Source organism: Malus sylvestris, chromosome 7 (assembly GCF_916048215.2).
Source record: "Malus sylvestris chromosome 7, drMalSylv7.2, whole genome shotgun sequence".
Classification (NCBI taxonomy): Eukaryota; Viridiplantae; Streptophyta; class Magnoliopsida; order Rosales; family Rosaceae; genus Malus; species Malus sylvestris.
The window spans coordinates 35,336,657-35,362,690 of record NC_062266.1 but is presented as its reverse complement, the minus strand read 5'-3'; the positions used below and the strand labels follow the sequence as shown (position 1 = coordinate 35,362,690).

General features: G+C 39.5%; 4 protein-coding genes and 1 pseudogene across 7 annotated transcripts; 2 read left to right on the top strand and 3 right to left on the bottom strand.

The window, feature by feature from the left end:
• Positions 1 to 57: 57 nt before the first annotated feature.
• Positions 58 to 3,342, bottom strand: LOC126628598 (uncharacterized). 2 transcript variants are annotated; one of them, XM_050298341.1, is made up of 10 exons: positions 3,026 to 3,342; positions 2,733 to 2,903; positions 2,546 to 2,667; positions 2,249 to 2,454; positions 1,925 to 2,113; positions 1,649 to 1,840; positions 1,205 to 1,358; positions 980 to 1,043; positions 643 to 708; positions 58 to 548 (listed from the first exon to the last, which is right to left on the bottom strand). In XM_050298341.1, the coding sequence occupies exons 1-10, from the start codon at positions 3,117 to 3,119 to the stop codon at positions 472 to 474; spliced, it is 1,335 nt and encodes a 444-aa protein (XP_050154298.1). In that variant the 5' UTR covers positions 3,120 to 3,342; the 3' UTR covers positions 58 to 471. The 2 variants fall into 2 exon arrangements, with proteins under 2 accessions (XP_050154298.1, XP_050154299.1); XM_050298342.1 differs by having other exon boundaries at positions 3,030 to 3,339.
• Positions 3,343 to 3,503: 161 nt separating this feature from the next.
• On the top strand, positions 3,504 to 6,796 carry LOC126628591 (protein FAR1-RELATED SEQUENCE 4-like; annotated as a pseudogene).
• A 3,334-nt stretch (positions 6,797 to 10,130) lies between these two features.
• On the top strand, positions 10,131 to 11,645 carry LOC126628600 (inositol-tetrakisphosphate 1-kinase 1-like). The gene has a single exon (XM_050298348.1). The coding sequence runs from the start codon at positions 10,230 to 10,232 to the stop codon at positions 11,343 to 11,345; it is 1,116 nt and encodes a 371-aa protein (XP_050154305.1). The 5' UTR covers positions 10,131 to 10,229; the 3' UTR covers positions 11,346 to 11,645.
• Positions 11,646 to 18,972: 7,327 nt separating this feature from the next.
• Positions 18,973 to 22,549, bottom strand: LOC126628605 (histone acetyltransferase MCC1-like). Of its 3 annotated transcripts, XM_050298358.1 has the most exons (7): positions 22,403 to 22,522; positions 21,769 to 21,822; positions 20,946 to 21,166; positions 20,712 to 20,856; positions 20,361 to 20,460; positions 20,051 to 20,279; positions 18,973 to 19,471 (listed from the first exon to the last, which is right to left on the bottom strand). In XM_050298358.1, the coding sequence occupies exons 3-7, from the start codon at positions 21,131 to 21,133 to the stop codon at positions 19,282 to 19,284; spliced, it is 852 nt and encodes a 283-aa protein (XP_050154315.1). In that variant the 5' UTR covers positions 21,134 to 21,166; positions 21,769 to 21,822; positions 22,403 to 22,522; the 3' UTR covers positions 18,973 to 19,281. The 3 variants fall into 3 exon arrangements, with proteins under 3 accessions (XP_050154315.1, XP_050154313.1, XP_050154316.1); XM_050298356.1 differs by lacking the exon at positions 21,769 to 21,822 and having other exon boundaries at positions 22,403 to 22,549; XM_050298359.1 differs by lacking the exon at positions 21,769 to 21,822 and having other exon boundaries at positions 20,946 to 21,155; positions 22,387 to 22,498.
• Positions 22,550 to 23,154: 605 nt separating this feature from the next.
• LOC126628604 (syntaxin-22-like) lies at positions 23,155 to 25,958 on the bottom strand. The gene is made up of 7 exons (XM_050298355.1): positions 25,442 to 25,958; positions 25,146 to 25,239; positions 24,919 to 25,058; positions 24,675 to 24,749; positions 24,044 to 24,201; positions 23,829 to 23,929; positions 23,155 to 23,605 (listed from the first exon to the last, which is right to left on the bottom strand). Exons 1-7 carry the CDS (start codon positions 25,687 to 25,689, stop codon positions 23,540 to 23,542), a joined length of 882 nt encoding a protein of 293 aa, XP_050154312.1. The 5' UTR covers positions 25,690 to 25,958; the 3' UTR covers positions 23,155 to 23,539.
• Between the last annotated feature and the right edge of the window lie 76 nt (positions 25,959 to 26,034).

Below are 26,034 nucleotides of genomic sequence, written 5' to 3'. Positions count from 1 at the left end.
TGTATAATATATATTATACATAATCATCAACGTATAGAATCAGATAAGAAAGCAGGGTGGCATAAAACTAATTTTGTTTGTTTATTGACAGTTAGGCGGCATAAAACAACTCAACTGTGCAGCAAAGCGAGCGAGCAGGCCCGCCGGCCATACAAATTATTGTACATGGAGCTCATTCTGTCCATACATACATGACCGGGACGGTGAACGACGAACCTAACTAAGTAATCATTCATATTCCAGTATTCCAAACAGCCTGCCTCCGTACAGGCTACAACTTCAATTCCATTTTGACAAGATGAGCACCGGAGGAATTTCTTCGTGATAATACTTGGGCCCTAACGAGTCATCACCCTACATCTTTTATCCAAATACATGGGTCGATAACATGTACATCTGCCTACAGCGATCACATGAGAAGAGGATTACATTAAAACCTTGGGGTCTAAACAATGACGGGACGCAACTATCTCAAAACGATAATTCTTCTGGCACTTCTTGAAATTCGCTCAACAGGAAGCTCTTGTACTTGTCTTCAAGATCCCCACCTGGGGACATGTAATACAACATTAACAGTTCAAAATTATACCTACAAAATTTACTTAACAACAAGGGAAAGCAATAAAAGAGTCATGAGGTTACTTTTAGCTTCAAATGGTGGGATATTCTCGGACAAAGTTGATTGCACCAGATTAGCCAAATCTTTGCCTGATACATCAACAAATGAGTTATATTGACTAAATGCATTTAAGTCTACAAACTCCTTAAAATCACGTATAATCAATCATCACCAACTTATAAGTTAAAACTCAGATTGAAAACACGGTAGAAAAGTAGGATTTCAAGTCGTGGATTTCATGCTGCAGCTAGTTCAAGCGCTAGACAATTTTCTAGGATATGAGTAACTATATCAAGATTCAAGAAGCTCGCTCCTATGACCTATCCAAAAGAAAGCTGAAGTCATCTCATTTTCTCTTACCATTTACATTCTTTTCTCCTCCATTGACATTCAATAAGTAAGATGATATCTTGTCATCTTGCAACTGCAGAACCACCCAGAAAGGTAAATTGTTCACACTATTGATAAATTCATAACACGGCATTAACAAATCTATATGAATGGGCAAATAAATTCATAACACGGCATTAACAAATCTATATGAATGGGCAAAGCATATTATTAAAGAAACATATATTATTTGACCTTGGACAGAAATGCCTTAGCTAGTTCCATTGGGTGAATATACGAAGGGCCTTTGTTGTATGCGGGCATGAACTTCCCATTCTGATAACCAGCTAAGAAGTGATAAGCTGCCTGGCCAGGGGAGAGCTTCGAAACAGAAGGGATAACGCCAGAACTGATTGAACAGAAAATAGAATAAAAAGCAATGCAAGGTCACTATGCGCAGGACACATTAGGAAAGAGGAGTAACATGAACGGAAGCAGTAAGTGTGGGGTTTTCTGAAAGATTACTGATATGCAACATACTTAGAATGAACACAAAACAACCTTTGGATGACAGTTACAGTTACAGTGTAGCGATATGTGTAGGATAACAATTCGGCTAGCACAACCAAAGACCGATGCTCATTCCTATTCAAAACATGCTCAAATGGAACAAAACAATTCTTTACAGGGTTCTATTACCTGTCAGAAGATGCAAGGACTACAACAGATGGGAACTTGAACAGATTTTGGCCACCAGTTTGAAACAATGGTGCAACACCTTCAGATGAAAGAATTACACCTGCCTCCTTGGGCACCAACAGATGTCTGCAGCTCTTAAAGGTACCTTTGGGTGCAAATATAAGAACCACAGAATCACCAGACACTAGAAGCCTGAAAATTTGAACCTCCCAGTGTAAATCACCCATGGTATAGTAATAAAGACTAATGCTCAATAAAAGAATAGAGAACCTGTACCTTGCACATAGTGGAAGGCCTCCCCGTGCAAATATAACAGGTCCAGACAAGGCCGCTAGTGCTTCTTTAGTTACATTTAAATCTGAGAAAGCTTTACCACATAAAACAAGTGATGAACGCTCAATATCAGCAGCTATAAATCCATTATTTCCTTTAGATCCAAGGTCAATAACATCCCCAATTCCTGAACTGCATGATCAAATATATATATCAATAAACATGTAATCAACATTGATGTCATGAGAAATTCTTAAAGCATGTTTTCTTGTAGTTGGTTGCACAATATACTCAACCAAGACACGTTAGACAATGAAAGTTGATTACCTTATAGAAGTAGCCACATAAACTGTCAAAGGACATGAATCATGAGAAACTGCACGGGTGGAAGTCCCCCAGAGAATACGGGATAGTGAGAGCACAGCAGACGAACTATCACTTATTAAACGAACTTTTGCATCACATTTTGGTAATGAACCGATAGCACCATCATGCACAAAAATGTTGGAGATGGATGATATATGACTTGTGACCTGATAATATGAAATAAAAGGTAGTATAATAAACACGGTGAAACGAATGTAAGACAACAGAAAAAAGAGAAAGGAGAAGATTGAAACGTGCATGTTTCAAAAGCTTAGTGAACTGTGGCTTGGAAATTTGGGAAGCTCCTCCTCCTCCTGCTGCTGGTGCTCCTATTCCATGGAAACGTCCTCTAACAAGAAGTGGAAGTCCTGACAAAGATTCTAAAAGGGTAACAAAAAGTTAAACAAAAAGAAAGAAAGAAAGTAATAATGATAATATTGCCAACCTGGAATTGTTGCACCCTTGTGTTGAAGTTGAGAGGAGGTCAAATTATGAAAGGCTTGGTGGTCGACAATTACACCTTTGCCGGCCAAAGCCATGTTAAGACCACACGAGAAATCGAGGACCCTCCCTGTCCCGGTCCCTGTCCCTGCCTCCGTCCCTGCCGACCGTGCCCCTGCAATAAAGATTAAGCCATGAGTCAGCGAATCAGCAAGTGAGCTGCAAGGCTGAAACTGCAACTTTCTGCATATTCAAATACATGCGTTTACATGAAGAGAGAGAGAGAGAGAGACGCACGGACGCGTTGGGAGGAGAGGAAGAAAGGTAGGGATGTTGAACTGAATGAGCCTTCAATGAACCGCTTCAAGTTGAAGTTGAGGATTCTCATCATCCTCTCTCTGTCTCTTCCTCTTCCTCCGTCGGCTATCCAGTGTATCAATATCAATTGATTTGGGGATGTCGGTCGTTTGTTATAATTGCCGTAAAATATGCTACGCTACTCGCCTGTGCCGTTGTACGGCACCACCACCACCACAGTGTAGACTAGAGTAAAGAGTTTTATTCTCTTGCCGGCGTCTGATAGTGATACCGATAGCGGCGGCGGCGGCAGCAGCAGGCGCAGCGAGCCCATATGATATTATATGGGCCTATTGGGCTCTAAACCAAGTCTGAGCCTTTCTGGACTCTATCTCTCACTACTACAGTAGTTCATAAAGGCCTAAGCAGGGAGTTTCAGTTTTTTTATATATATTTTTTTTAAATAAAAAAATCACAAAAGGAAGGGGCTGGCTGGGAGGATCTTGCTTGACGTAGAAGAAGAAGAAGCTGACAATTGAAATCGGAGCTCCAAGTCAGGTGGATCTCATCTCATCATATCTTCAGCATTCAGAGAAGTGAGTGAGTGAGTGAGTTGCCTTCAACTTGCTTTCTTCAGGTAGGATTAGGATTAGGGCTATTCAGTCTCATCACTTCCTATTTGTATTTGTCTCGCTCCCTCTCTCACTATTCAGTTAGAAAAATTGTACCCTCATCAATCAATCAGGCAGGCTACCTCGGTGATGGGAACACTGAGCTCCCAAATTTTGAATTTATGTCCATGGGAGAAGCTTCTTTCCTTCCATGTTTGTGGGACCCGTGATAACCTTTACCCCCCTTCCCTCCCCTACCACTTTTGAAGCCGGATGCGGAGTCGATTTGAATTTCCCCAACACCACCACTACCACCACCTTCATGGATTCCTCTGGTCCTGCCCTCGCGCTCGCGCCACCTTCAATTGCAGAGCCTCATGACGCCATGGAGTTTGAATCTCATGAAGCCGCATACACCTTCTACAAAGCATATGCCAAGTCCGTCGGTTTCGGCACTGCTAAGTTGAGCAGTCGTCGCTCTAGAGCATCCAAGGAGTTCATTGATGCCAAATTTTCATGCATCCGATACGGAAATAAGCAGCAGTCCGATGATGCCATCAATCCTCGACCTTCTCCCAAAATTGGCTGCAAGGCGAGCATGCATGTCAAGCGCAGGCCAAGTGGTAATTGGTATGTTTATAGTTTCGTAAAGGACCACAACCACGAGCTTTTACCAGATCAAGCACATTTCTTTCGCAGCCACAGAAACACTGACCCCCTTAACAATGATGTTAGAATCCGGAAACGCAAGAGTTTAGCTGCAGAGTCCAGCCTCTTCAGTGCCTATCGAAATGTTGATTGTCTGGAGAGTTACTTGCGAAATCAGCATGACAAGGGACGGAGTTTGGCTTTAGAAGCAGGGGGTGCTCAACTGCTGCTTGAATATTTTATGCGCATGCAGGAAGACAATCCAAAATTCTTCTATGCAGTTGATCTGAATGAAGAGCATGGGTTGAGAAATGCGTTCTGGGTTGATGCCAAAGGAATGGAAGATTACACTAACTTCAACGATGTTGTTTTCTTCGACACCACATACTTCACACACAAGTATAAAATACCGCTGGTTCTTTTTATAGGAGTGAACCATCATATTCAGCCCACATTACTTGGCTGTGCTTTGATTGCAGATGAGACGGTTTATACTTTTATGTGGCTAATGCAAACATGGTTTATAGCAATGGGGGAACAAGCTCCGCGAGTAATACTCACCGACCAGAACGACACCATCAAAGCAGCTATTCCAACAGTATTTCCAGGCACACGCCATTGCGTTTCTTTATGGAACATAATGGAGAAGATGCACAGGCAGCTCGAGTTTCTAAGCATGTGGCATGATAGTTTTATGGAAAAATTTAGTAAGTGTATCTTCAAGTCCTGGTCAGAACAACAATTTGAAAAGAGATGGTGGAAACTTATTGATAGATTAATCTTAGGGACATTGAATGGATGCAGTCATTGTTTGAAGATCGTACTCGTTGGGCCCCTACTTTCATGAGAGATGTATCCTTCGCCGGGTTGTCTCCAACTTCACGATCAGAAAGTTTGAACTCTTCCTTTAACAAGTATATTCAAGGGGAAACTTCACTGCGAGAGTTTATGGAAAGATACAGAGCAATTCTTGAAGATAGGTATGAAGAGGAAGCGAAAGCAAATTTTGATGCTTGGCATGAAACGCCTGAGTTAAGGTCTCCGTCGCCGTTTGAGAAACAAATGTCACTAGTGTACACGCATGAGGTTTTCATATACTTTCAAGTTGAGGTCTTGGGAGCAGCTGCTTGTCATCTTAAGAAAGAAAATGAAGGCGAGACATCAACTACGTACAGTGTTAAAGACTTTGAAGACAATCAAAATTATACTGTAGAGTGGAATGAATCAAAATCAGATGTATATTGTTCTTGCCACTTGTTCGAGTATAAAGGTTATCTCTGTAGACATGCTATTGTTGTTCTCCAAATGTCGGGTGTTTTCATCATCCCTCCCAAATATATATTGCAGCGATGGACAAATGCTGCTATGAGCAGGCATGACATTTGTGAAAGAGTGGATGAGGGTCAGTCTAAAGTCCGTCGCTACAATGATTTATGTCGAAGAGCCATAATAGTGGGTGAAGAAGGGTCACTCTCGCAAGAAAGTTATGATGTAGCATTATCTGCCATAAAAGAAGCGTGGAAGCAATGTGCAAGTTTAAACAACTCTCTTGAGACTAATGCAAAACCTCATGATTCAGCAATGCACGGTGTTTGCGGTGTTGATGAAGAGAATCAATGCAGCACTACATCTAGTGCCAACAAGACTCCTAGGAGAGCCGGGTCCGGGAAGGAGGTGGCTGCTAGGAATGGGAATAACACAAGCAAGAAAGGAAAGGTACCTGATGGTTTATGCGGTCATTTTCTTCATTGTTTTTCCATTTTGAAAATATCTTTTAATTTGTTTGTCTGAATTTGGGAAATAGGTGAGTAGTGAAAAATGATAGAGCATTACTAAGGACTCAAGTTTGCTTAATTGGCATAACAGGTATCTCAGCTGGAAGCTACGACCGTTGGAACGCAAGACGGCCTTCACCAAATGGTATGTTTCCTGATAGTAAATTGTACACAAATTTAATAGAGGTATTCCTAAAAATGAGCCACCTCTGAAAACTGCTACTTTTGAAGATTTTGGTCTTTCCAATCAAGACACTTTTCACTGTGCAGAAAACAAAAGCATTAATGCTGGACAGGGATCTGCTGAGGGGCCATATGATCTAATTGGGAAATAAATTGAATCATGGATTCTAATACTGATACTATAACTTAGAATTGAGGATGGCAGAGTTTTACTGATCATAAGCCCATGTTGTCATGTTCAAGGGTTTGGGTTGAGGATTCTGAACCTGTTTGATAAACTGACCTGAGAATACTGGAATCTGTATCCCTTTGCAGGTTGACAGGGTTGAGTTAAAGCGTATGAATGCAATGGTTTGTTAACATATTGAACAGTGCTTATACGTACGCTATGTGAAATATATGGAACCTTTTCTTAGGTGTATGATGTATGGGGAACTTCTTTTCAAAAAAAATGATGTATGGGGAACTTGAATCTCGGTGGATATTGAACAGTGCTTACAGATGTTAAGCATAACTTACGTTCCATTTTATATCAAATCCAAGTTTAATTATCACCGATACCGCATGAATAATTTGATTTGAGTGTATACCATTACAATGTATAGTGCACTTTTCTATTGCTCTGTGTGTGTGATGTGTGATACTGGTACTATTAGTAAAGTGTTGATCTCCAACTCCAAGGTCGGATTTTGTATTGAAAAATTGGAGGTGGGCATGAAGTAGAGCATATGAGACTAATGGAAACTTGTTACTTGTGGCGGCAACTTTCGAACTCGAGGCCCATGCAGTTGCATAATGTGGTGTCGACAATGTTTCAAAGTGTTGCATTTACACAGCTCCATAATGTGGCCTCAACACATGTGCATGAGAATAATCTCCCTCAATAACTCAAACATTACCTTCTCTTTTAAATAGAGACCTCAGACCAGTATGCCTATACAGACGAACTGCTGAAGGACGGACTGGCTGCAGTAAAAGTAAAGGTCAGGTGCGGTTGCTGGTAAATTATATGTTGTGCGGTTAGGTGGGAAGCAGTTGGATTTCAATTGGTAATTCCCGTGTAAAACACTTGTTTTGTAAGTTGTGCATTTCATTTCGTTAGCTTTTTGTTCGACGAGTTGACTTGTTTGCGTGAGCTGTTAGAGAGTCGTATGTGTATTTCATTAGGGGTTGGGTTGGGTTTGGTTGCGTTGCGTTGCGTTGGGGTTTCAGGTGAGTAGTATGGAAAGAATCATTTACATGCAGAAACTTGATTCAAGAAGGAATGAATGATACGAGGTAGGCCTTGGCTACGTTTGAGAATCTCTATGTGCGGAAGATGGCTTCGTCCCCTCTGTGCCCGATTTGTCAAACGCAGGACGAATCTCTGGAGCACCTTTTCTTGTTGTGTCCTTGGGTGAAGCCTATTTGGTTTGGAGGTATGCTAAATCTCAGAATTGATGGATCTTCCATCTCCTCTTGGTTGAATTGGTTTTTGTCCGTTGCTTCTCGTCGTTATGGATCAAAGGAGGAAAGATGTGAGATTATTTCATATATTGCTTTTTCCTGTTGGCATATTTGGGTTGCTCGCTGTAATTTTTTGTTCCAACATGCTTCTCTCAACCCCCATCAAATTCTTATGGCAATTCGCTCTGCCCGCGGGAATTTTTTTGAAGCGCAGGGTGTTCCTGCTCTGGTTTCCTCTGTTGCGATGCCTCAGGTTGGTCCGGATGTTAGATGGTCCCCTCCTCCCCCCCATTTCTTTAAGGTTAATGTTGATGCTAGCTGGTCTTCTTCCTCTTCGTCGGGTTTCGTCGGGGTTGTGATCAGGGCGGATGGGGGGAATTTTGTGGCTGCCAGGAGGGAGCATATCTCTGCTTCTAGCGTTGCCTCTGCGGAAGCTTTGGGTTTGGTGAAGGGTTGTGAGCTTGCTGCGGTCTTGGGTCTTGGATGTATCATTGTGGAGTCTGATTCTCAGGACTCCATATCAGCTTTAACGGCGTCGTTGGAGACGGGCAGATGGGAGGCCTTTCCTACCTTAGCTGTTGCAAAAAGGTTGGGAGAGTCCTTTCAGGACTGTCGCTGGACTTGGGCTCTAAGATCAGCAAATCAAGCGGCGGATCTGTTGGCGTCGCGTACCTGTACAGAGATGTGCAATTTTTGTTGGGTCAACCGACCTCCATCTTCGTTGGTTCATGTCCTTGATAAAGATGGCTTGCCTTGTCCCCATTGATGTGTTTGGTCGGTTGGGGGTGACAGTGTAACTTGGTTCTACTGTCTGTTCTTTTCCCCCCTTTTTTTTGCTTGGATAGTTTGTTGTTTTCTGTTGGCTTTCCTGTTGGCCTTCTGTGTTTCTGTGGCATCTTTGCCCTGGTTCTCTTTCCCTGAATGATGATTTGAACCTTGCTTTCAAAAAAAAAAAAAAAAATAGAGTAAAGCATCTACTCTTTTTCTTTTTCTTTTTCTTTTTCTTTTTCCTTTTTCTTTTTCAATTCAGCATCTGAGGCTGAGCATCCCAAAATCCGATTCCTATTCCTTTTTAGTCGGTAAATGCTAGGAAAACTAAATTTGTATACAAAATTTTGAAAACTAGAGTATATGAAAGTTGATGATTGGTGTATTACTTAACCGTTGATAAATGTATTCATTCTTATTAGTGACACATCATTTAGTTTGCAAATTTAGTGATACATCATTTAGTTTGCAAATTTTGTCACTAAAGTTAGTATCATTAACATTACCCTTCTATTTATTAAAGAAATATTAGGTATACCAACTTTTTAGACTACATTTGTAAATCATATGATGTGCTAACAATAAAAAATAGGACAACGATTGTCTGCCCTCCCACTTCCGGTGCTCTCCCGTGTCCTCCTGTTTTGTGTGGTCACGGTTAAGCCATGTCAATATTTTATATTATTTTTTTATAGAGATAATAAGACAAAAATGAATAGTAATATAAAATGTTAACGTGTCTTAACCATGACCACACAAACAGGAAGGCACGGAAGTGGGAGGGCAAACAATCCTTATCCTAAAAAATAAGCACGTTAATTAATCATGTGTTGTACTACTAATAAAAAATAAGGAAAACTAATGAAAAATGGCTGAAAAACTTTGAGTTTTAATGATAATGATAAAATAAAGGGTAAAGTGAATAGAATCAAGATTGATTTTTTAATGTAAAAATATGATTTTTCGTTAAAGTGAATAATATCGAGAATTTTCATTAAAATTCTCTAAAAAAATAAACACGTTAATTCATATTTAACTAATAATTCAGACCTTTAGTGGCAGACAACATGATTTACAAAAATATTCTTCCTATCAACAATTATTATAAAGATGGACGGTGCAAAGGGTAAAGGGAAAAGAATAAGAGTAAATTGTACAAATGGTCCCTCAACTTTAATCAAATTGGAGCAATGGTCCCTCAACTAAAAATCCATTATCATTGGTCCCTCAACTTATCAAAATGTGTAGCTATAGTCCTTTTCATCAATTTTGTCAAAATTTTGTCAAAATAAGCTATGTTGGAATGACAATTTATATAATTAGGGTCCCTCAACTCATCAAAGTGTATAATTATGGTTCTTTTCATCAACTATATCAAAAAATTTGTCAAAACGAGTTATATTGTAAGGATCATTGCTACAATTGGATTAAAGTTAAAGGACCATTTCTCCACTTGAATTAAAGTTCAGGGACCAATGATAATGGATTTTTAGTTGAGGGATCATAGCTGCACGTTTTGATAAGTTGAGGGACCAAAGGTAATGGATTTTTAGTTGAGGGACCATTGCTCCAATTGAGTTAAAGTTAAGGGATCATAACTACAATTTACTCAAAGAATAAAATATGGGATTGTACCCCACCCCCAAAAAAGTGGGTGGCGCCCTCCAAAGGTAACGGCAGCGCGACTATATACGCGGACTTATTCTTACCATAGCAAATACCATACAAGCAAAAAAGCAAATCAGGTCCATCAGGAAGGAGGAGGAGGAAGATATGGCGCCAAGCACAAAGTCACTAGTATCAGAATCAGAAGCAGCACCGGTCCGTCGCTACCGCATCGGGTACGCATTCGCACCCAAAAAAGAGCAGACCTTCATCCAGCCCTCTCTCCTCGACCATGCCTCCCGATACGGCATCGATTTCGTCCCCATTTCAATCCCCGATTCCACCACCACCGCCAAGACCCTGATCGAGCAAGGCCCCTTCGATTGCATCATCCACAAGATCTATGGCCCCCACTGGAACCAACACCTCAGAGAATACTCGTCCCAGTATCCCCAAACGCTCATTCTTGACCCGCCCGAGTCCATCGAGCGCCTCCACAATCGGGTCTCCATGCTCGACGTCTTGGCCGCCTTTGAATTGAAGCCGCGTCAGTCAGGCGACAAGTTCCAATCGAAGATCTCGGTGCCCAAACAGGTGCTGGTTGATCATTACCCGGAAGGCGAAGAAGAGACTAAGTTGTTGGCGGGGTTGGAGTTTCCGGTGATTGCAAAGCCATTACTGGCGAATGGCAGCACCAAGTCGCACGAGATGTGTTTGATTTTTAGCCCCAAGGGGTTGCGCAGTCTTCTAGCCGATACTAAGAGTCCCATTTTGCTGCAACAGTTTGTGAACCACGGCGGGGTGGTGTTCAAGGGTTACGCGATTGGGGAGCACGTCCAGTGCGTCAAGCGGAGGTCGCTGCCGGACATTTCGAAGGAGCGGGTGACCGCATTAGAAGAAGCGGTGCTTCCGTTTTCGCAGATATCAAATTCGGCGAATGACGAGCATAATCTGGCTCATGATCCTCACGAAATGCCACCTCTGGAGTTTGTTGAGGAGGCGGCGAAGGGGATACGCGTGGGCCTCAAACTCAACTTCTTCAACTTTGACATGATAAGAGATTCGAAGGACCCCAACAGCTATTTTGTGATCGACATCAATTACTTTCCTGGGTACGCCAAATTGCCTAACTATGAGCATGCCTTTACAGACTTTTTGCTGAATCTGCTTTCAACTAGTAGCCATCCCCAAAAACAAAAGGAGCTGCAGCAGCTTAAGGAAGAAGAAGGTGCTACCAGTTTCGAGTCCGATGTCAAACAAAACAGGGGTCATGAGGAGGAGTAGCAGGACGAGGGAGAGGAGGAGATTTGACAGTTGAAGAGTAATAAAAATTGTGTTACTTGGATTGGATTTGGTTGGGTTTTTTCCAATTTAGGTACCTCTGATTTCTTCTTGTGATGAGAGACAGGCATATGGTCAATGTAGTGGAGAGTGGTGAGTGCATGATATGATATGATATGGGTCATCATCGTGAGCATACATGTAGATGCGAATTACATGTAAGCTGGGTAACTTGTAACATGTATCATCATGTGCACAAATAAATATTTGAATAATTGCAGCAGCTACCTTTAAATTTGCAAATCATATGTCTGTCTATGTATCTATGGTTTTGGTCTTCTTATATTCCCAGATGCAGATGTAGCAGCTGGTTGTTTATGAAATGATAGGTTTTATGCTAATTCTCCCTCACTTTGCTATTTCCTTCCCTCGTACTCTCACTCACTCACTCACTCACTCACTCTCAGAAGAATAAGGTTGAAACAATTAATTTTGAGAATTTGGAAAACAAGTGCAACCTCCTTTTTGATCCTCTTGAGAGTGTTAAAATTGAATAATGCAGGGTTTGTTAGATGAAACACAAACCAAGAACAAGTAATATGAATTACTGTGATCAAAACACAAACTGATGTTCATTAAACTAATGTGCGAGGTTGCAGCGCACCTTCTCCTCTCTCCAGTAATCGGTTTTGCTCTTAACTAATAATAGGTCTTAGTCCGTATTCGAGCATATCCACTGTGAGAGCAGAAGCAACTATATACACACGACATAATCCTTACCAAATCCCATAAGGATTCCCCTATTAGAATCCTTATAGGAAACTAATCCCTTAAATAGTAGTCCAGTGTAATATGGATTACAAAATCCATTCCCAATAAGACTTCCCATTCAATCTCAAGACCAATAACTAAGTTCATAGATTCATACTTATGCTCATATTCTTACATTCTCCCACTTGAGCAAGTATGAACCAAGTAAACTAGTTCTATCAAGATCTACCATATGGTGATCACCAAGCCTTTTGAGTAACATCATAAACAATCTATATGTACATCTCAAAACATAGAATAAAAGCTTACAGTCACAACCAACATGTAACTGATGCCCTCAGATTACTTGTGTTCAATTTGCACTTATAACATTATGATCAAACTGACATCAGTGGACCTAAATATCCACTCCCACTATTCCTCAACTTAATTTGAAACAATTCAGTCTAACAAATAGTAAAACTATCAACTAGTAATTCATTCCAATATAATGAATTACCAATATATGAATTCAACCAACTACTCAAGTCAAATCACAAAGATTCTCAAAGCATCAAACTGAATCCAAAACACACACACACACACACACACACACACACACATATATATATATATATATATATATATAGCTAACCAATCAATTACAAAAATTGAATCTCTGAATGCAATAAACCTAGCTAACAATTATACTAATTGATAATTAAACTAGCTAAACATAAACTTAACTTTAGAGAAGAACATTACTGCCACACCAGCTTTTCGAACTTCACAGTAGCAGCACTTCTCAAACTTTATTTTGCAACTGTCCTTAATGCAACAATTGCTCTTTGTAAAACAGAATAACAAACTACTCCCACTGATCAAAAGACTTTTCACAGACATTAACTACCTATTTGCCATTAGCTCTCAAATAATCCTTAAACAGTTCACGATCATTTCTTAGATGACCTCGAGTTTTGCAGAAAAAACACTTAAGCTTGGCAACATTTTTAATTTTTGGTTTAAGATTGTTAGACCCTTTAGAAATATCAAATATTTTAGCAGAAGTACCAGTCTGATCAGAAGGTTTGGAGTACTTGAAATTCTTACCTAAATTATTTCCAACATTGTTGAATTTCTTCCCCTTTCCTCCTTGCACAAAATTCACAATCCTTGCCTCTTTCTTGCTTTTGCCGAGTCTTCTTTTGAACACATTGTGCGATGAGCTCATTTATATCCTAACTCTTGTCTTGTGTATTATAAGACACCTTCAGCTGAGAGTATTTGATTGTAAGAGCTTGGAGAATCATGAAAATCAACTGTTTTTCTCCAATATTGACATCCATTGAGTTCAACTTCTCAGGAGCATCAGTCATCTTCAGTATGTGATCTCGAATTGAACCTATCAATTTTATAGGTTGTCAGTAAGGCCATGTATTGATTGATTTCAGCCTTCTGAAACTCCTTGAATTTCTTCTCAATTGCACTCAAATATTCAGTAGCTAATTCATGTCTTTTGATGCCTCCACGAATTGTATCAGTCATGCCACTTTCCAGGATGAAGAGTGCCACCTTGTTGGCTCTCATCCACCTTTCATTGTCTATTTTCTCTGTTCTAGTACTCTGGTCTGTGATTATTGGTTTTGGAGTATCAATGGCAATGTCATACTCATTTATAGTCAACAACAATCCAATATCACGTCTCCATTTCTTGTAATTACTTCCTCCAGTAAGGATTGGGATGTTAGCTAAGTTCAATGTCTTCAATGATATTGCAGATATTGCAGACGAAATCACAAACATGAACCAATTAGGTTCCTGATTTCCTTTTGCAGATTGCACATCATAACTTACATCAATAATTCATACATATAGACTTAACAACTAATAGCTGATAAGCATATATAGAAAAACTGACTTATTTAGAACTCATGTAGATTCAGCGAAGAAATATGCAACAATAGACAACCAATAGATGTCTCATGCATAATGATGTAATATCACAATAAAACGATCATCAGAATCAGAAGATCATGACTTTGCAAGATATTGGAAAATTATAGCCTTATATGTGATTGGTCATCTATTGCTTAAGAATTCCTAACTGGCAGTTTTAATTAGTTTGGATTTTTCTTTGATTTCGATATTGGTATTTCAAAACTCAAACAGAAAACCTCGGTTCAAACTATGCATCAAAATAGGTATGCCAATACTGATAAATCAACATAAATCATCAAACATACCTCTTGCAGATGAGTTTCAATTTGAAATAGCGCAGCGAATATAATCATCCAAATTGAAAACAATAGTTTAGAGATTTATGGCTCATGTTTGTGATTTATGTAATCGAAAAATCCCAAATTGGGGAGAGAACCAAGACCAATGATTTTGCAGGAAGTCCAACGGAAAAGAAAAACTTTTGGAAAAGTTTTAATGGTAATATTTTAAAAACACGTTTTGTTATTCATAAAAACCACATACCGGAACCCGAGTTCGATTCCTCTAGGTTGAAACATAAGGCAAATTTATTTAAGCTACATAACCCATTGATTTTAATAACAGAATTCATAAACTTGTGATTAAGGCTCTGATACCACATGTTAGATGAAACACAAACCAAGAGCAAGTAATATGAATTACTGTGATCAAAACACAAATTGATGTTCATTAAACTAATGTAATGAGAAGATCATACCTACAGATGAACTCAAAGAAGCAGCGATGTCCAAGTTTCCCTGTAAGGTTGCAATGCACCTTCTCCTCTCTCCAATAATCGGATTTGCTCTTAACTAATAATAGGTCTTAGTCTGTAATCGAGCATATCAACTGTGAAAGCAGAGGCCACTATATATACACACTACATAATCCTTGCCAAATCCTATAAGGATTCCCCTATTAGAATCCTTATAGGAAACTAATCCCTTAGATAGTAGTCCAGTGTAATATGGATTGCAAAATCCATTCCCAATAAGACTTCCCATTCAATCTCAAGACCAATAACTAAGTTCATAGATTCATATTTATGCTCATATTCTTACAGGGTTTGAATCGGGGCTTGAGGTGTTAATATCATCTTAAAAAAAAATCGCTGAGTTTATATTTAAATCAGATTATTAAAGTTGACCATGCTCTCTGGCTTTGCATACGAGGTTGGTACTTAAATGGATGAATCCTCGTCTTGAATAATTTGGACTATGATTCTCTCTCTTTCTATTTCTCTCTCTTTTTCTTACATTCTCCACTTAATCTTTTTCTCTTTATATAAAAAAAAAAAATAACACAAGATGATAACGTAATTTAATCATAATCGTTCAAGGAAAAAAAAAAAAAAAAGGGAGAATAATTTATACGTGCGTCATTATTTTACTTGTCGTTGACAACTTCGGCCCTTCAGTCCATTGTATCGAAATCGATATAACTGTCTCTTTCCTTGCCGATTCCCGATTGCTCAACCAAAATAAATAAATAAAAATCCAAGTCCAAGGTCCCAGTCAATTAATTTAAGCCTATAATATATACACACACACGTGTCTCGATGGTCTGATTGGCACGTACGGCATGTACGGATCCTTTTCATGAGGATCCGGAATATTCTGTAATCATGTCATTTCATCGTACATTGTGTGATCAATTTTTGTTAGATATCATTTATATTTAATTTTAAATTTTAAATTTAAAATGATTTCTGACTGCACAATATACGATAGACGAACATGATTATGAAATCCTCAGATCCTCAGGAAAGGATCCTGCTAGGATCCATTTCCGTGAGAATAATCTATACATATTTGGCATGGCTAGGATATAGGTATATATGATTAATTGCTTTTATAGCTAGGTCAATACAATATATTTATAGGGTACCCTTGTTGTCGTTGTACAAGAAGGAATTAGCTTGCTCTTGTAACTTGAATTGTCTAATTTTTCACTTACCAATTTCAATTGGTGCCTGGTTCGATCTGTACCACCATCCATGCATGCATCCACTATTGTGTGGAGAGATTTTTATTGTGATCGGTACACAGAGTGGTACATCACGTGTCACTATACAAAATAATGTAATATGTGTGCTAAAAAGTTAATAATTTAAAAAATAAAATTTTTTACCACTCCTATTAAAACATGTAGTGTACTATTTGTGTTCCCGTCACAATTAAAAATTTCTCCATTGTTCGGTTACTAATTAATACTATGGCAAAGATCCCCTCCAGGTCTCTAGCTCCAATTTAAATGAAAAATTGGGATAGGGGTGTGATATCCACACACCCCTTTTTACTTCTCACACATCTTTCTAATTTTCAACTGTTGGATCGGATGAATTGAAGAAGATCAACGGATAAAAATTAACAAAAGATGTGTGAGAAGTAAATAGGGGTGTGTGGATAACACATCCCATTGGGATATTGGAGCTAGGTCAGAATTCATGCATGATTTGTAGTCATGTCAGGCGGACGGACACAATTAAATAATAAATTACAAAAAAGGAAAAATTACACGGATCAAGCATTAAGTAACACCTGATCATCATGGGGATTGGGATGTTAGGGATTGGGGGAGTACTATCATCAGTCAGGGCGCAGGACCCAGGACTCAGGACTAGTACTGTACGTAACGTTCTTCTTCCCATTGCATGCATGCTTGTATTTAACCGATCGAGATATATAATTTACATTACATGGCCGTCCAGCAGGAGGAAGTTCGTGGGTTCCAGACGGCGGGGAGCATGAACTTCATGCCCTTCTCTCCCACGGCATTGTAAGACCCACCAGTAGCGCGGTCGACCTCAACCTTGCCAGTCTTCCCTGGGACAGCTCCGCTTCCGAAGATGTTTTCGCAAGCGGTGGCGGCCTCGACGGGGTCGCTCTTTCGTCCCGGCTTGAAGAATCCAGTGTTGAATGGGTTCGTGACGGTGGCAGCCAAGCCGGAGGCGAAGTTTAAGAGCATGGCGTCAATGCCCATGTTGCCGTTGGGGGGCTTCACCGTCACTTGATTAGGAGTACCGTAGTCCAGCCTCTGGAATGGCCAACCGCAAGCCCCGGGACACTCGATTTCAGGGTTTCCGACGACGAGGTAGGGTCTGTTCTCAATCAAGCCGTGCTCATAGCATTTGCCACGGCACAAGCTGTGCACCGTCACTTGGCTCCCTGTGAAGATCACGTTAATAGTGTTGGGCTTTCCGGAGCCGGCCTTATTCACCAGTCTCTTGATGAACTCAAAGGTTATCACTTTTCCGATCGAGTACTTGTCGTCGCTCTGCTGGGCCCCCACCTTGATCCGGAGTCTGGGTGGAGTACCTTTACCGGGGTTTGGACCAGCGAACAATTGGTAGCTCTCGATGACGTCCCACCACCTGTGCACGGCGGCGACGTGATCGTTCTCCGTGTTCTCGAGGGATCTCAGGAAACTCCGGATAACGTTCTTTTGTTCGGCTGTGAACTGGCCGTAAAATAGGATGGAAAGGTTAATGTCGCCGGTCATGAGAGGCCCTCCGTGGTATGTGATGGATCCGCCACCTCCAGGAGCTGGGACGCTGCCGCCGGCAGTAGGTGCTAAACCACCAGCGTGTACGACACCACCGGGCTTGCCGCCAGCAGTTACAGGTGCACTACCTTTTCGACCGCCACCTTTTTGTGCACCGCCACCTCTGTGTGCACCGCTACCTTTGTGTGCACCACCACCTTTGTGTGCACCACCACCTCTGTGTGCACCACCACCTTTCTTTGTAGCACCTTTATTTGCACCGCGGCCTCTTCCCTTGTTGGAAGCCAATACCAAAGTAGTGGTAGTAATATCGATGAGCAATACAAGGCAGAGAGCGAGAGCTGCAAGCCGCCGGTTCCCCAGGCGACTACCCACCACTGGGAGGGAAGATGATGCTGCCATTATAAATTTATTCCTTGCCTCTTTTTTTTCTTTTTTTTTCTTTTTTTTTCTTTTTTTTTTCTTTTTCAATTGCCACTTTTCTGTCGTTTCCTCTCTTCTGTATCTCGCCCCTATATATTAATGGAAGACACATGTATGCATGCATGCATGCGTGCGTGAGGCTGGAGGCTGAGTTTCCCTCCGCCCCAAAAATTAAGGGCAACTCTCCCTCGAAATATTTCGTTGTCTTAATTAACGGACACACCACTAGACTTGACCACACACTAATTTTGTTTCTGTTTCTGCCAATCAAAAATGAGTAGACTATGTTTAGTTGGGGTTGGGGCGGAGGAAGGGCAACTATTATTATTAATCGATTCGATTCAGTGGAGTGGATACAAGACCTAGTCAAAAGTCCCCACCTTCTACCTATTAATGGAGGCTTATATTCCCCATTTACATTTTGGGCAATATATACTAACGTTACGTGCACTCCCAAGAATTTTTAGGTTTTTTTTTTACTGGAGCCTGGAGGGAGGTGGAGAGCTTATTAGTGACTGTGAGATGACCTCGTCCTAAATTCTATACAATATGTGAGTCGACATTTCATTAAGATAAAATGTACTAATGTGTCGTAGAATGATCGATGTTGTAAAAACAACATTTTGTTCTTGAGGAGCAGTTATTTGGTTCTTTTCCAGATTCTTGAGGTTCAGAATAACTTAAAGATTAAAAAGACCATATTAACAAGTAATCAAGGATCTCACAAGTGACACCCTGTTTGTTATATTTAGGCCTGGTTTGGTACTGAGGTGATTCTGAAAAAATGAGTTTTTTTTGTGTTCGATAAACATTCAGCTTCAGCTTTTTTTCACAGCTTTGGATGAAAAAAAAGCCAAAAACAAGAAGTTGTAAAACCTAACTTTGAAAAACCGGTTTTTTTTCACATCTGTTTTACATAAAAGTTTACCAAACACTACAATACTGTTTTTTTTTCAAAAGCATTTTTACAAAAAAGTTTACCAAACACTCAACAACTTTATTTCACAGCCGCTTATTCTCACTGCACAGCGGAACCAACTTTTTTTCAAAGCACAACAATACCAAACCAGCCCTTAACTTCATCCAATCCAAGTACAACACTACAACGCTTATTACATTGACATGTTATTCCGCGGTAAATGTAAATGTATATTGGTAAGGTTAAACCCGAATGCATGGGGAGAAAGCAACGTTTATAACTTTGCATCAACATAACTTCCCCTCCTGCTCACTCATCATTGCTCATCTCCGTCTGTTGATCCAACCTCTAATTTGAACAAACAAATCAAACATACTCATACCCTGTACACTCTGCTGCAGTCAGGTTTCTCCTGTTTTGTGCAGTTGATATATGGCTATGGGTTTCTTTACATTTCGCCCACTTTGACACCTTCCTGTCTTCGTTCTTCCGTAGCATTGCAAGCAGAGACTTAAGACCATTCCTCATACAATTCAGCGTTCCTGTAACCAGCTCCCTGCAACATAAAACAATCCCAAAATAACAATCAATAACCTGTTCAGTTTACAAGTACTTGACAAGACAGAGACTTTATTTTTTACAAGTATATAAAACACAATGTCACATGCATCTAAGCTATGGTTCTCTCCACTATTGCACGTTTCTTATTATCTTCTACTAGACAATCCTTTCCCTGCATCATTTTGTTGAGGAATTTCAACAAAAAATGTGTAAACTCTACGTTTTTAATAGCTGGACATACAAGTATAATAACTTACAACTTCAGAGATTCAAGATACCTATATCTAGCAGATAAATGCATATTAATAACAAAAATTAATTGAAAACTTGGTTTTTGTTACGTCTTTCTCCTCATCTTTTAAACTTGTTTATATATTTACATTGCCTCTAAAGAATGCAAATCCATGCAATGGGCCAATCGAGCGAGCTAAACATGTCCACTGCAAGTAGCCAAAATGTTTTATTTTCTAAAAATTCTGCAATCATCTTTTATTAAAGAAAAAGGAAAATATTTTCTTCATCAAAACAACATGGTATATTAGAACGAACCAAAAAAGAAGCATGCTATACTTACAATGGGGAGCAAGGAGATCGGCCACCATTTACATAGTACACAAACAGATATGAATCATAATGCTGACCATTGATCAAGTAAAAGCCTTCCAACCTTCTTACACACATGAATGACATTTTTTGGTACAAATGGATTGCAGAATTATTGTAAGAAATGACGTGCAAGTAAATTGCTCGGCAGGTTGGAATACTTGAGGCATATTTTATGACCTCACGAATAAGTGCTGATGCTGCAAGTCCAAGGAAAAAAAAATTACCAAATGGTGAAAGAAAGTCTTAGCCTCCATAACAAAAAGGAGACAAACTTTTACCTATGCCAAGATTTCTGAAAGATTCTACCACTCCCAGTGTCAAAATGTAGACCAACGTCTGATCTGAATTTGACGAGTCAAAACTGAGCAAATCCCCAATCTACAAGACCAATGGTTTTTTCATAAAAGAGTTAGGGTAAATCAGGAAACTTGAACAAAACAATGCAGCAAACCATACTTCCATATACTTGCAAAATCGTGAATGTAAACCTCGGTAAATACTCCCAATTTTCCAATGACTTCAATTAAACCAGAAAGACCAAATAATAACCAATATAATTTACGGTTAGTGGTGATTCCTCCCCATAAATTCACACAGGAAAGAAAGAGGCAGGAATATAGAGGACACACCTCACTTTCTCTTGCAGGAACAACTCGTGCAGTTACAAATCCAATAAGTTCATCACTTTGACCATTTGGACGACTTCGATCAACAGCTGCCCATGACACAATATCATGTCCATTGACGACATTTTGGAAAAACTCAGCCTCATACCTGTAGAGATTGGCAAAACCTTTTGTAGAAAGCTGTGTCATGGTAGCAAAGAACATGCCCATGCGAAAGTTGCAAATGAGATTACGTACCTAATGGGAAACAAATCAGCATGGATTTTCTCTAAGATCTCAAGGTCAGATGGTTGTATAGGCCTATAGGATATGGCTGGACGCCAGGGAAGTTTTGGGTTCACCATTGGGATTGTGTTGTCAATCCCCAGCAAAGACTTGATATACTTGGAGAATCTGCGCAACTTCTCCTTCCATTTATGCCACATCAGCCACAGACGCCATGCAGTAGTTTACGTCAACTGCAAAAGGAATGACACCTTCCAATAATTTTCATATTTGCAAATCATTAATACAAACAGCAATATGACAATAACAGGTTGAAAAACCTGATGCGTCTATGAAATCCACAAGGTAATGAAGATTAGCACCTTCGAACTTTCAAATATCACTAGGTTGCCTCAAAATATAACATAGAAGTTAGCAGAGTGAGGTGGTAGATGATTTTCTAATGTCCCATTTAATTTCCAAGATGAGATTTGAAAAAAGAAATCTTCTTCGAAAACAACATTCAGGATCAACTACTCTGCAAATTCCAAATTCCCTTTCTTGATCTCATATTTATTGGCCGCTTGAATGTAACTTCTTTGCTTCCAGAATTGAAAAAAAATAAAAAAGAATTGGTAAATTTGTGTATCATACTGAAAAGCAAATTGAGAATAACAAGTTGAGTACATTATCCTGTACAGTAGAGGGTGAGTAGTGTACCACGTGGAGGTAACCGATGTAAGGGCATTGTTTGCCAAGATAATAAGCACAAAGAAGCATTACAGAGCAGGCACGCTTATGCATTATTACAGGAAAAGAGGTGAAACATAAAATCATGGGTACAACAAGTATTTACTTGGACTGACGCTTTCCTTGACAGTGAGTGGGAACAGGACTCTCGAGACGTGATCTGCAGAGTGAACGAGGGACGTCATTGTTTTTGTTTTACCAAAAATCAAGTCTTGAAGTTTATTCCAAAAGAAAGATTATCAGAAAGGTTTATGGGAGTGAATACAGACAGGATCGTGTCTATTCAAGTCAAGATAAGGAACACGATAAATTTGGAATTAAGAATACGAAGAAAAGAGGGCAATTGAGTAGTTGGGAAATTGTGTAATAGTCCAATTGAATCGAATGCTATGAACTGGAAAGGCCTGCAGCTGCAAGAAGAACATCTTACAATCTTCTTATAATGAGAGAGAGACAAACAAGGTCAATTCTTCAAGTGCATCAAACCAAAGTGTGGGGGAATGATGAATTGTCATAGTCAACTGATAACACAAAGTGCAAAAACAAGAGAAAGAAATCATGTAATAATACTAATAGTAATACCAATTGAATTCTTAGAAACAAGAACCGCGTATTAATAATCCTTGTTCCACAGAAAGAAAAGAATATTAACAAGTAATGCCTGACCTGAAGAATAATTTGATAAAAAAAATAATAAGGAACAGAAAGCAAACTTAGGTGAGAGATCTCAGTCAGGTTACCTTGGTGGGGTGGGGTGGGGTGGGTGGCTGCGACGCCGGAAGTAAGGAAGGAAGGATGGGTTTCTGTGAGAAAATGGAGATTTGGAATCCACCAAGTTTGTCGTCTCAGCTTAGCTCAAGCTCTGTCGAACAAGGAAACATCCATCCATCAAAATTCCAATCCAAAGAGACCAAGACTTTGCAGCAAGGAACCTGTTCCCTTGTTTTAGTTTATTCTCTCTTTTTCTTTATTCTTCGCTTTTCAAGATGGGTTGTGTTGAAGTTTCTTGGGCTCAACTCTTACTCTCTCTCAAACGGGCTTACACAAACAGAAAGCATCCATTCTTTTTTTCTCCGCTAAGCTTTCCTTTTTATTTACCTTTTTTCTTGTGTGTAAATCAATTAATTTAAAAGAACTTTAACGAAAAACTTTCGGTATTATTTACTTTAACGAAAATTCATATTTTTACATTAAAAAATCAATTATAATACTCTTCAGTTTATCCTTTATTTTGTCTTTATCGTTAAAATTCAAAGTTTTCAAACCATTTTCATTAATTTTCCTTTAATTTTAAGTTTAAGGGCATGTTTAATTATATAAAATAGGAATTCGTAGGTTTTCATCATATGTCCATATCTTTAAAAAAATAAAAATAAATAAATAAATAAAAGAGGAAACGGAAGCGATTTTTCAACTCCATTTTTCTCTTCCTCCATATCTTTTCCTAGCCTTTGAATTTTATATATCAAAACAGAATAAAGGGACAGAAACGTGATAGAAACAAGGAAATGACAATAAAAGGAAAAAACAAGAGTGTAAAAATCCCTACCGTTTGAAACTTAAAAAAGAAAAAAATAGAAAATATATCATTAGTTTACTGAAAAAATGATAAATACATATGTTTGCTTGTTCTATGCTTAATGCTTCTAATCTTGGATGGGGTTCAGGTTCTATACCCCACGTATACGTAGTAACTGTTCAGGATGCCAACCACTCCAACACCAAGAGGTGAATCTGAGTCGTTTGGCATTAGCATCAGACCCAGTTCAAAGTTGAAGGAGAGGAGAGGAGAGGAGACACGGAGAGGAGCTCTTCTTGCAAGGAAACACCACCACCAACCACTTCCAATACTTTATATCATTCCTTTTGATCACTGCTCAAGCCACCACAACTATAATCACAATGATGAGGATGACTCCAAATATCACCAACAGCAAACAAGTCTGCCCAAATAGCACAAATAATTAGCAACCTCTATGAATTCAATGCTTTATATATAATAGCTGAAATAAAGAAATTAAACAACTACGTATATCAATCCAGCCAATATATCGCATCCTTTGGTTAAAAATTTTGAATAGCAACTTATCTTGGAGTTGAATACACAAAACAAGAGAAAACAGGAATCGGGTTGAACAAACTCGTGTTGAAGGAAAAGAAAATTACCAGAGATGAATTAGATCTTTGGGTCTTGGATGCTTTCACAAGGTGGGAGGTAGCTTGCACAGTTGCAGCGTGGGAGTTCTCAATGTTAGAACCAATATCATCTGAAAAACACACATATACAGACAGCATCGTTCAAAGCAGGGCACACAAAGTACAAGTGACTCAACAAACACAAATTCAATTTCCGAGTAACAATGAACAGAAACTGGACTAACCGATTATAGCTCCTTGATCATGGACCAGTACAGCTAGATCTTTGAAAATCTCATTAACCTCACTGATCTGTTGTTGAATTTCTTGGATCCCTTGCTCCCTTTCTTCAATAATGGCTTCATTGAATGCAATCTCATTGTCCGCAAGTACAACCTCTTGTCTGCATACAACATATTCAAATCTATAACTTAACCATGGATTCCAGTTGCATCACATAAGGCACTCAACATCTAGGGCAATAACTAATTTGCAGGGCAGGTCCCAATTACTGGAGAATGTTACGCAGTTAGAAGATGTGTTTCCATATAAAATAAAAAATAAAAAATAAGGAGAAAACATCACCATGGGAAAGAATATACATTCACCTGGCCTATCAAAGCTCACAAAACAATGAGAGGGGTCAACACAATCCATGTAACAATTTTATCGGTGAAATGGAGAACCTTTAGGATCAGGCACAAAAGAAAAATCCCAATAACTAGTTAAGAAGGTATTCCTTTCCTTTTAAGGGACGTGGCTCATCTAGAAACTCGAAGATTGCTATGGTTTTAGGATGACGAATTTTCCTTCAGGGTATTAGAGAGACAAATAACAGAAGTTTCTCAACTTCTGGAAGTATATTAAGTTGCCCACCTTTTTGATTCTAGAAGAAGAGTTTGCTGTTTGGAACTCCTAGATGAACTCATCTCCTGCTCATGGGCAGGATGACTGCACAATACGATGAAAGGAATTGATGAGTAGAACATATAAATAATAAAGAGAAGAATTAAAGTTAAATCATCGATCAACTTAGACGTGCAAGGTTACACTTTACAGAAACTTGAATGCTTGTGTAAACGCGTGTTCCTTTTAGTAAGAACATGTAACAAGATAATACCTGGATGGAAGAACGTCTTTGGGAACAAAGGGAGCATATGTTGTTTCCCTTTCAGCTGCAAGCCTCTGAGCCTTCTGAAATTCTTTGAGAACCGCCTGGAAATCCTTTGCAAGCTTAGCATCCGTAATCTTCTTGACAACCTGCAGTTTGTCACCCAAAAAGGGTGAAGTCCGATAATAACAGCTTACTGAACATAGTTAGACAGGTATAATGAATTGAATGCTTACAGTAACTTGGGCATGGTGATCAGTTTCACTAGCTTGCTTGAGTTTGTCTGAAGTATCTTTCACCAACTGCCCAATATGCGCCCTTGTCTTATGCCTGCCAGTGCAAACTCCCAATTCCCAATTTAGATCAACAGTGAATTAGGTCGGAACATTGGTAACTCTCAATGTACAATCAATCAATCAATCAATCAAGCAAATTATATGTTTATTATACAAACCTAACAAGAAATTGAAAAGACGGGAAGAATTATTATTAAGAAGAAGAAGAAAATGAGAATATGAAAAGTAGTACTGACAGCTTGTCGCGGAGTTGAAGGGTGTCTTTGGGGGTGCCGAGGGAATTGACGAGGCGGTAATAAGTGGATACGGCGGTGTTGATCTGGAAAATCCCGGCAGACAGGGCCTGAGACGGCTCGTAAAGATATTGATTTCGATTTTGCTGCTGCTGCTGGTTCTGAATTGCATTCGAGTAAACGAAAGGTCGTCGTTGTTGCTGCTGTTGCTGTTGGGGAGAAGAACCAGCCTCAAGATCTTGGAAACTCATTCTTCCTTCCACTTTTTTTTTTTTTTTGTTGCTTCTTTGCTGCTGCTGCTGCGGCTGTTCCCTTCCTTGTGTTTTGGAGTTGCTTCCCTTGGATTGCGGTGTTTGGTGGTTGGCTGCAGACAAAGACTGACCAAGGAAATTTCGTTGGTATGGTTTGGTTTGGTTTGGTTGTTTTGTTACAATGCCTTTACAATAAGTACAGTTGATTCAATCCAATCACTTCTTTCTCTTCTCTCTCAGATAAAAATCCAACTCTACTCGATAGGAAAGGTCAAACTATGTTGGTATTCCGGCAAGACGGACTCCCCACCGTCTCACCCCACCCCACCCTCCTAAATGTCCGCC

Excerpts from the sequence above, each read along its gene's own strand:
- LOC126628598 (XM_050298341.1), bottom strand. The coding sequence starts at position 3,119 with ATGATGAGAATCCTCAACTTCAACTTGAAGCGGTTCATTGAAGGCTCA. Across the intron at positions 2,904-3,025 it reads CCTCTCCTCCCAACGCGTCC|GGGCACGGTCGGCAGGGACG; the intron begins GTGCGTCTCTCT and ends TCTTTATTGCAG. Across the intron at positions 1,359-1,648 it reads GTCCTTGCATCTTCTGACAG|TTCTGGCGTTATCCCTTCTG; the intron begins GTAATAGAACCC and ends CTGTTCAATCAG.
- LOC126628600 (XM_050298348.1), top strand. The coding sequence starts at position 10,230 with ATGGCGCCAAGCACAAAGTCACTAGTATCAGAATCAGAAGCAGCACCG.
- LOC126628605 (XM_050298356.1), bottom strand. The coding sequence starts at position 21,133 with ATGTGGCATAAATGGAAGGAGAAGTTGCGCAGATTCTCCAAGTATATC. Across the intron at positions 20,857-20,945 it reads GCTGATTTGTTTCCCATTAG|GTATGAGGCTGAGTTTTTCC; the intron begins GTACGTAATCTC and ends CAATCTCTACAG. Across the intron at positions 20,280-20,360 it reads TTTCAGAAATCTTGGCATAG|CATCAGCACTTATTCGTGAG; the intron begins GTAAAAGTTTGT and ends TTGGACTTGCAG.
- LOC126628604 (XM_050298355.1), bottom strand. The coding sequence starts at position 25,689 with ATGAGTTTCCAAGATCTTGAGGCTGGTTCTTCTCCCCAACAGCAACAG. Across the intron at positions 25,240-25,441 it reads CTTCAACTCCGCGACAAGCT|GCATAAGACAAGGGCGCATA; the intron begins GTCAGTACTACT and ends TTGCACTGGCAG. Across the intron at positions 24,202-24,674 it reads CTTCTTCTAGAATCAAAAAG|ACAAGAGGTTGTACTTGCGG; the intron begins GTGGGCAACTTA and ends TGTTGTATGCAG.